At 40.4% G+C, this 8,844-nt stretch overlaps 1 protein-coding gene across 1 annotated transcript; it reads right to left on the bottom strand.

The window, feature by feature from the left end:
• Positions 1-333: 333 nt before the first annotated feature.
• LOC114569562 (SRY-box transcription factor 8) lies at positions 334-4,018 on the bottom strand. Its single transcript, XM_028599483.1, has 3 exons — positions 3,349-4,018; positions 2,784-3,019; positions 334-2,623 (listed from the first exon to the last, which is right to left on the bottom strand). The coding sequence occupies exons 1-3, from the start codon at positions 3,762-3,764 to the stop codon at positions 1,869-1,871; spliced, it is 1,407 nt and encodes a 468-aa protein (XP_028455284.1). The 5' UTR covers positions 3,765-4,018; the 3' UTR covers positions 334-1,868.
• Between the last annotated feature and the right edge of the window lie 4,826 nt (positions 4,019-8,844).

Below are 8,844 nucleotides of genomic sequence, written 5' to 3'. Positions count from 1 at the left end.
GATAGACTTACATGTCCACCTGAGTAAAGTTAAATTTACTGTGAAGGTTTATTACTGTCACTTTGGAAAACTGAGAATAATAAAATCATTCACTGGTCTCCCCTCTCAGCTGTAGCTCACAGTACAGATGTTAGACAAGCTGGTATCCAGCGTAAAGGCAAACTTCAATGCAATTAATTCTATTAATTTATTTTTTTTCACAAATAGTTTCCAAATATTAAAGAACAAATACGAACAAAAAGTTGAGGCTAAATATGGATACAAATAAAAATGACAGAAAGACAAATATCAAGAAAAAGTACCTTTTTTAAAAAAAAAAAAAAGGCCAGCAAATGTGTTAGCTGTGCATGTATGACTGAAACTCTAGTTAATATAACAACAATAATTTTCACAGCCTTTCTCAAAATTATACACCAGAATATACAAAACACAGTTCCGTGGACAAAAGTTAGAGCTCGATGCTCGGTACGTTTCGCATACAGCATCTCACAGAACGTTACAAACCAAGGCTGAAAGGAATGATATCAAATTAAGGATATAATCAGGAGTAGGTTAACTGTAGGATTCTCTGGTGTTGATAACTGATTGTGTGCTGCATGAAGTATGTTAATAATTCAATTTCATACTGAAATACTGACAAGAAGCATTAGAAGGCACAAAAACGTTTTGCTTGAAACTGCAGCAGTGAGTTGCCACTTGATGGTTGATGAGATAAATATGGGCAAATACTCACACACTCTTTATTTCCTCCTTAAACCCTAAACAGTCTTCTGTGAGTAACGGATGAATTCAAAGATAATTTGAAGAGGTGATTAAGTATCATTTGGTGTGTATTACGTCATGGGATATGTATCTCTCTCGCAAGGAAATGGCTCATACATACAGAAGCACTTTATCTCCCTGACACACACACACAGATGCATGTACATATAGCCTACATGTTCATCCACGTATACAGGAGGTCCAGCTGACATGTCACTCAGAGTGTGTGTGGTGTTATTTTACCCCATTTCCTTTAACCCTAGATCATGACTAATCGCAATTTGCCAAGCATAGCTTTCATACACCTGTTCTGTCCTATGCGAGCATGTTAGGCCAGCTCTGTCTGCTTGCAACTTGGAATGGAGATGTTACTGAAAAATGGTCTTCAATGGAATGATATTGAAATTGTTGTACTTGTATTGTCACTTCATTGACCTTGTTTTCATTAAAAACCAAACAGCACTGTAAATAACCAAACCCACATTACATGTGTTCATCTACTTAAGAACAAAAGAAAAACAATAATGTTTGAACATAAATACATATAAGACTTTTATGCCAAAATGACACTATAAGATTCATAAGAGCCATTTAGTTAAGACTGATCGACAGATGCAAATGGGGTGCGATATAGCTCTGGCCATTAATGTAAATTTCACTGCAAATTCACATAAACGGTCCCGTGTACGTTCTTCAATGTTTCCTGCTTCTCCATCTGCTTAACAACAGAATTGAGCCAAAGTGTTTCTCTCCTACCTGACTCGGTGGCAGGCCTTTTGCTTTACCTCAAATGTTCACACACGTACAATCTTAAACTGGAAAAGATGGGGGATGTACAGGATGTAGGCGTAGGCGACATGTCCTCATGGAGGAGTTTTGGCTCACCAACAACACAATTTGTCTTTGTGTAAAAAAAAAGTCAGTGTTTTCATCGCAGCGATATAACTTTGTATAAAATCAGCAGGCACTTTTTTCTTTTGTTTGTTTCACGTTCAAATGGTCACAGGAAGCCTACTGCACACTTCTCCACCTGCTCCTTACTTCCTTCATTAGTAGTGCATCAATCTGAATGAGTCTCTGGTGCGAACTGACTGTTTCTTGTCCCCTCAGGGTCGAGACAGCGTGGTGTAGACGGGCTGGTCCCAGCTGGAGGTGGTGGGGCTGTGGGCAGGAGCCATGGACAGACTGTTAAGGATCGGGCTGCCGTAGGGCCGCCTGGATGAGTGAAAGTAGGGGTACTGGTAGAGGCTAGAGGGGTAGCCGGAGTAAGGGTTGTAATAGTTGGAGCTCTGGAGGTCAGTATAGTCACACTGGGAGCTGGAGAAAGAGGCTGCAGCCGAGGCAGCTGATGTGGCCGAGGTGACACAGGCCTGGCTACTGTAGGAGCCGTAATCGGAGTGTGAGGGTGACCCGTGGGAGTGCTCGCTGTAGTGGCTGGGGCTCAGTTGCTCTGTTTTGATATGGAGCCGGTGCTGGCCCACCTCGCTGGCAGAGGGAGCAGAGGAGGACATGGTGCCCTTGCGGCTCCACGTTGACCCGTTGGCGCCTGCATGGCTGTATGAGGGAATGTAAGGGCCACCAGGGGCTGGAGCCTGGCCGTGGCTGTGGTCTGAAGGCAGGGTAGAGGAGCCTGAGGCATGGCCATTGAGGGGGAGGTACTGGTCAAACTCGTGCACGTCGAAGGTCTCCATGTTGCTGATGACATCAGTGCTGAGCTCAGAGATGTCTACGTTGCTGAAGTCAATGTTTTGCCTGTTGCTGTCAACAAGACGACGGCCTTCATGTTTCAGATCCTGCTTCACCCCGTGGTGCAGGTCTGTTTTGGGAGTAGTGGGCGGTGTAGGGGGACCATGGGGCTGCCCTGAAAAATAATACCAGACATAAAGCGTGAAGGTTCATCAATCTCGTGATTCAAACTATTTACAACAGCTAAAAAATATTTAATTCCTAAAATAAAACTCAAAAACTAGTTGTGTTTGATGCATTATTTCTTATTTCTTCGGTTAAATTTGACATCATACCTGCATGTTCAGGGTGGTGGTGTCCATCAGTCATCCCTACCAGTCCTCCCATCCCTGGTTCAGCTTTATACATGTGATGTGCCAGTTCTGCTCCTGAGTCTGAGTCGCTCTGGCCTGGTTTCATATTCTTCCGTCTCCGGGGCTGGTACTTGTAGTCGGGATGATCTTTCTTGTGCTGAACCCGGAGTCTCTCTGCTTCATCTACAAATGGCCTCTTCTCACTTTCTGAGAGCAAACTATGGTGAAAAGAAATTATAAAACATTAAAATGGGTGCAGGCAAACTAAACAAAAATAAAAAGATGAAATGGTTAGATGGCTCTAGTGACTATTTATTGTCATGAGGTCAGAAGAAAATGACCCTTTTTATTTCTTTTAAATCATTTACATTCAAAATCTAAACTTTTCGAAATTGAATCAATAGATATTTGTTATGTAATTGTTAAAGCTGCTAATGTAATGTGGCCAAATCTACTTTTTTGTAATTTTTTTTTTTATATTATTGATTAACACTCTCTTTGTCCCTGCATTTCTTTTTTTATAAAATCAAATAAAATGTTGTCTTACCGCCACAGTTTTCCCAGAGTCTTGCTCAGCTCGGCATTGTGCAGGTGTGGATACTGATCCGCCAGCTTTCTGCGGGCCGCTTGCGCCCAAACCATGAACGCATTCATGGGTCTCTTGACGTGAGGTTTATTCTTCAGGGATCCGTTCCCCCTCACGGGCATAGGCACCAAGGACCAGTCGTAACCCTTGAGGACCTGAGAGACGGCATCCCGTATGCAAGCTGGGAACCGGTCGTCATCCTCCGAGTCTAGTTTCTTGCCCAAACTGGCGAGCAGGGATCCTTGGCCGTCGGAGCCCGTTGGTGAGGACGGAGCATCGGAGTCGGACTCGTCCTGGGACATGGAGCTGTTTGTGCCAGATGGACTGCACGGCTGGTCGCTGCCACATTTGTCATGCTCCTCTGTCATTTTTAACATTACTTTCTCAGCCCCTTGGGGATGAAAATCCGAAAAAGTAATCTTCAATTAAAAACAAAAAGCAAATGTTACCAATTGAAGCGCACAGAAAAGTGGCCAGTGCGCCTTTTACGCACGGTGCGCCACAGTAAATTCCTTTAACAATTTCGGTCAATGTGAGTCCGTTGTTTTCCTTCTGCTTCCCTGTTTGTCTGGCTTCGTTAGTCTTGTTTTCCTATGCTGTCATGGGAGGTGCAGTCGTGAAAGTTGTGATCTACAATGTGAGCTGTGGAGCTACACGTTACAGCAACTTGAGTTGGAGTTTTAAAATCGTCACTCCACCCTCCGCCTGGGATTGGCTGGAACAAATCACCACTTGCCCGCCATTGGTTCAGACTTTTATGTGGGCTTAGTTATGATTTTTTTTTTATTATTATTATTGGTGACACGTTATGTGACAAAATATTCTATAATGCTGTTAGTTAGTAAATGTACTGAATTCAGAAATTACTCAAATGTAAAAAACAAACAAACATTGGATGTATAATATTTCGCTATTATCAATACAGAAAATGTAAACATATTCAATCTGTAACTCAACAAATAACTAACATTTGGTAATATGATTATTGCAATATAGGCTGATAATGTCTTTATATTGTTACTTTCCGGTTGATATTAAGGATTTAATTTCTAAAATATACTGTATATGTTGATGTTATAAACACATTTAGAATGGCAGGAAATAATGAAGTTATGTTTTGCTGTCTATAGTCCACACATAAGAAGTATGTCAAAAGTAGATTTAAAAAATTATGATTTGGAAGTTAGATGGACTCTAAACAGCAATCAACTGTCGCAACTTTGTTGTGGCATGCAGAGAGTAAAAAGATTGATATTCAGTTTTTTTTTATTTTCTCAGTTAACAGAACTTAAGAGTCTTAAAAATGTAAACCTAAATGGTAAATGTGTCAAAACTAAGTAACACACTAATTTGCAGCCGGGTTGCAAATAATAGCAAATATATAATTAATGTCAAGTCTGACAGATCTCACTGTCAAAGAGGCAAGATGATCCTCCCTCTCATTAGTTAGAACTAATGGCTGCATTTCTTTCTTTGAGTAAAAAAACAAATTTAATAATTGCTTATAACAATAATTCATCACTGTTTTTTTAGGCAAGTTCAGTGAGTCATATTAAGCCTTTTATGTCTGTCCAATCTTAACAAATGATCATGACACAAGAAACAGAAACTCTCACTCCTGAATCGACTAACAAATGTGTGTTTGCGTCGATAACCAAAAACAACTTTACAGGCCTTTGCGAGCCCAAATATAGCTTTGATTGATTTCCCAAATTCAGAAGAGGAAGTTCAGCAGCAGTCTGTTTTGTGATAAGTCACATCTCACCACCAGTAAGGCTGTCTTTTTTATAACACTAAAGATATAAAGAGCAGAGAAGATAAGAGGATAGATTGAATCACTGCCTTTGTTAAAGGTGTCTTTGTGTTCATGTATTGTGGGATGATTTTTATCACTGGCCTCCCTGTAAAAAGACGAGGTGTGTTTGTGCTGAACGGCAGTTTGCCTTGCTCGATGCACACTGCAGGTGGCTAAGGGAAGAAGAGAGTATGTAGTGTAGAAACAATATAAATTGTGGCTTTTACATATAGTACAGGGTTTTCTGCAGGGAAGGTAAAGGCTTGCACAGTAAGGTAAGAAGCTTTCATTGTTTGGCTTTTATAGGCTTTAGAATCAAAGGGCCAGTCCAGTGAGTTTGAATATGTTATACTTGATGTCTGTAGAAGGATCATGTGTCTGCTTTTTATATATAAATGTAATACAAAATAATGGAACATTTATATCACAGATGATGAAATGAAAGTGCTCCTCTGGTCAGTCCCGAGCAGCCTGTCTTTTTAAAAGATGCTGTTAAAGCGCTAGGTTGAGTAGTGTGTGTTTGTGTGTGTGTGTGTGTATGTGTGTGTGTCCGGGCCTATGTAATTTGTGCGTGCTTGCGTTCGTGCGTGCATGCATGCGTGCGTGCGTGCGTGCGTGCGTGCGTGTGTGCGTGTGTGTGTGTGTGTGTGTGTGTGTGTGTGTGTGTGTGTGTGTGTGTGTGTGTGTGCGTGCATGCGTGTGTGTGTGCGAACAAACAGGACAGTGGCTAGTTGTCAAACTTTCGTCCCGCTCCACACATGGAAAAGTATTTACTGCTTGTATGCATGCATGTGTCAGCAGAGAAGACTCAGATATGTAGACTCCAGATCCTTTACTTAAGTAATATAACTAATACCACACTGTATCTAATACTCTGTTACACTATGTTATACTATGTTACTTGAGTTAAAGTATGTAAGTGTCATCAGGAAAATGTACTTAAAGTTTAAAGGTAAAAGTACAAAATGCAGAAAAATCCTTATATTTTAGAAACAGGAAACGATCAAAACAGTTCTGTCATCAACTAAGTGTTTAATCTGCTAATCATTTCAGCTGTACTTGTATGGCCTATATATTGTTGGGTAGTTTAATTAATAATAAAACATTGTATTTTATAAATGTGTTTTGTGTGCAAAAATTTGTAAAGTAACGAGTAACTAAAGCTGTCAGCTTAATGTAGCGGAGTAAAAAGTACAATATTTCTCTCTGAAATGTAGAAGTAGAAGTAAAAAGAGGAATTAAAAAAAAACTCAAGTAAAGTACAAGTACCTTAAATTTGAGTATATGTACTTAGTTACATTCCACCACTGGTGTTATGTGTCCATATGACATGTCTATCTTGCATGCTTTTACAGACATAAGACTAGTGTTCATTTTAATAATGAACTAGGAAGCACTTGGCGAGTAGAAACCACCACTAATTAATCAATTTGGTTTAACAAACAAGACATAATTCCTGTCATTTAAATATAAATTAAATTGATTAACAGTCCCTTTGGATTAGCAATTAAACTTTATGTTTGTGTTAAATGTAATGCTGGAAATCCCGATTCTCAATCACCATCGAAACTGAATCAACTGTTCCTGGCTCAAGTCCCCACAAAATTTTAATGGAAAACCTTCTGTCATTGTTAATGTATCCTGCCGACAGACAGACAAACAAACAAACAAATCAATATTAATCAAACCAGTGCGTCATAGTTCAAAAATAGTGCTTATATTGATTTGTATTTATTGAAAAAAATAAACAGCATTATATTTTGAACATGATTTTAATAGCTGAGGTTTGGTTTAGTAAAATAAAGTCAGCCACTATAAAACATTATTAAGAGAAGGACAAAACCTCAAACTCCTCATCACCTCATCTCAGGAAGAATGACTCTGAAGGCCAATCAGGATGAGCCCAACATGAGTGACAGCTGCTAAGCTGTGAGACGGTCTTGGTTTCTGGGTAGAGAGAAGGAGCCAGACTTAAACAGACTCCAGCCCCCCTCCCCCTCTCCCGCCTCATGCATCCCTGTATTGTGGGGAGAAACTCTGGCCAGAGTTTGTGGGCTCTGTGCTCTTGATTAGAAAAGGAAGGAGCAACAGGGGAGAGGTAACCGCGCATGAACCTTAAGTGTCCCGAAGAATGAAGGAAGGTTTTAATTTTCCTATTTTTGTGAGATTTATCTCAAAGAAAAGACCAGGGTAAAGATTTTCAGATTTCATTTTTTTTTTCTTCCAGACCTAAGCAGAGCATTTTAGCCCATTTCTCCTGGGCCCTAGTCACTTCTACCCCACATGTAAATTATACTCTCTGGCTTCTAATGTGCATACAAAATTAAATTACACAGTCACCCACAGGAATCTCGCTCCCTTTGGTCTCTGCTTCTGTGTTTTAATACACTTAGGCACATTTCTTCTCTCTAGCCAAGTTATTGGACAGAGTTTGTAGAGCAGATAAATTGGCATACATTGCCATAACATTGTGCAGTAAATAAAAAGTTTTTGATGTGTTCAGATGATGTGAACCATATATTCCATATTTAAATCTATATGGTTGTGCATGATCACATCACAAGAATCCAGATAGAATTTTAAATTTTTTTCCACATGAGAAAAACTGCCAACCCGTGTCTCTATAGCCACCACAGTGCCCTAACCCAAACAGCAGGCCTTCATTCTGTCGAATAATCTCACTGATTGCACACTGAGTCACTGTAAATTTACTGAACTGGGGAGACTGGCATGCTCTCCCTCTCACCCAGACGATCCCAACCACTGCCTAACCACATGTGGAACAATCTCCTGGGCTGCTAACAAGCCATATTTCACCCCTGTGTGACATCAACCAGACCACTTCTATCTTTGGTTTCACACACTCAGAAAGAAGGTAATTAGTGCAAAATTTAGAGTTGCAGCAAACACAACTGGAAGGCAAGGACAGAAATCCTATATTTTACAGCCTTGGTGAAGTTATAGGATCTGGTATTGTTAGGTGAAAAGATTCTGAGGATTTTCCAGCCAGGTTCACACACTTTTTAAAGCCAACTCTCAGTGATGGATGTAGTACTCTTCTCTGTCCCATCTCTACTCATCCCACTCCCTATGGAAGTTGCATGGTTGATGTTCTATATTTTGGTCTGTGGCCAAATGTATTTTCCAGGTTTTCTACTTAGTGAGGTCGAGGACCTGGGGATGTTTGACTCCACTGGTTCCAATCACAGTCCAACCCCCATGACAGCTGATGTGTGTTAGGACCACCCATTGACCCCTGACACTGCACCATCCCAAATTCATTCTATTAAAACACCATAATTAGGGGTTTACTGGACCAATTGCAGGTTTTATTTAAACCTATTAGTAGACGCAGAGAGGTGGAGGGGAGGGATTGCACGGTGAGGAGAGAAGGAAGGGAGTTTTGAAGAGTTTGAAGGGGGAGTGTTTGAGACTGAAGGAAACAATTAGTCCAAAATGTCTCAGGGTGTGTTTGGCCTTTGGCCACACTCGTTATTAATGTCAGGAGTATAAAAAAACTCAAGTGTTTCCAGATTATTTGCTGTGTTTTCTCCTTGACACATAACCGTTGGCAACCGTTTTAGCTTGTGATAGTTCTGAATGTTCATGTGAACTAGAGATTATGGACAGAGAGGTTTTGGAAGCTGTTGTAGTAGCAGGTC

The sequence above is a fragment of the Perca flavescens genome, chromosome 15 (assembly GCF_004354835.1).
Source record: "Perca flavescens isolate YP-PL-M2 chromosome 15, PFLA_1.0, whole genome shotgun sequence".
NCBI classification, from domain to species: Eukaryota; Metazoa; Chordata; class Actinopteri; order Perciformes; family Percidae; genus Perca; species Perca flavescens.
This window is presented reverse-complemented; position numbering and strand designations above follow the sequence as displayed.

What these genes read in the sequence shown, in the direction of transcription:
- LOC114569562 (XM_028599483.1), bottom strand. Translation starts at nt 3,764, where the DNA reads ATGTTAAAAATGACAGAGGAGCATGACAAATGTGGCAGCGACCAGCCG. An exon ending in ACTCTGGGAAAACTGTGGCG is followed by an intron (nt 3,020 to 3,348) that starts GTAAGACAACAT and finishes TTTTCACCATAG; the next exon opens with TTTGCTCTCAGAAAGTGAGA. An exon ending in CCACCACCCTGAACATGCAG is followed by an intron (nt 2,624 to 2,783) that starts GTATGATGTCAA and finishes ATTATTTTTCAG; the next exon opens with GGCAGCCCCATGGTCCCCCT.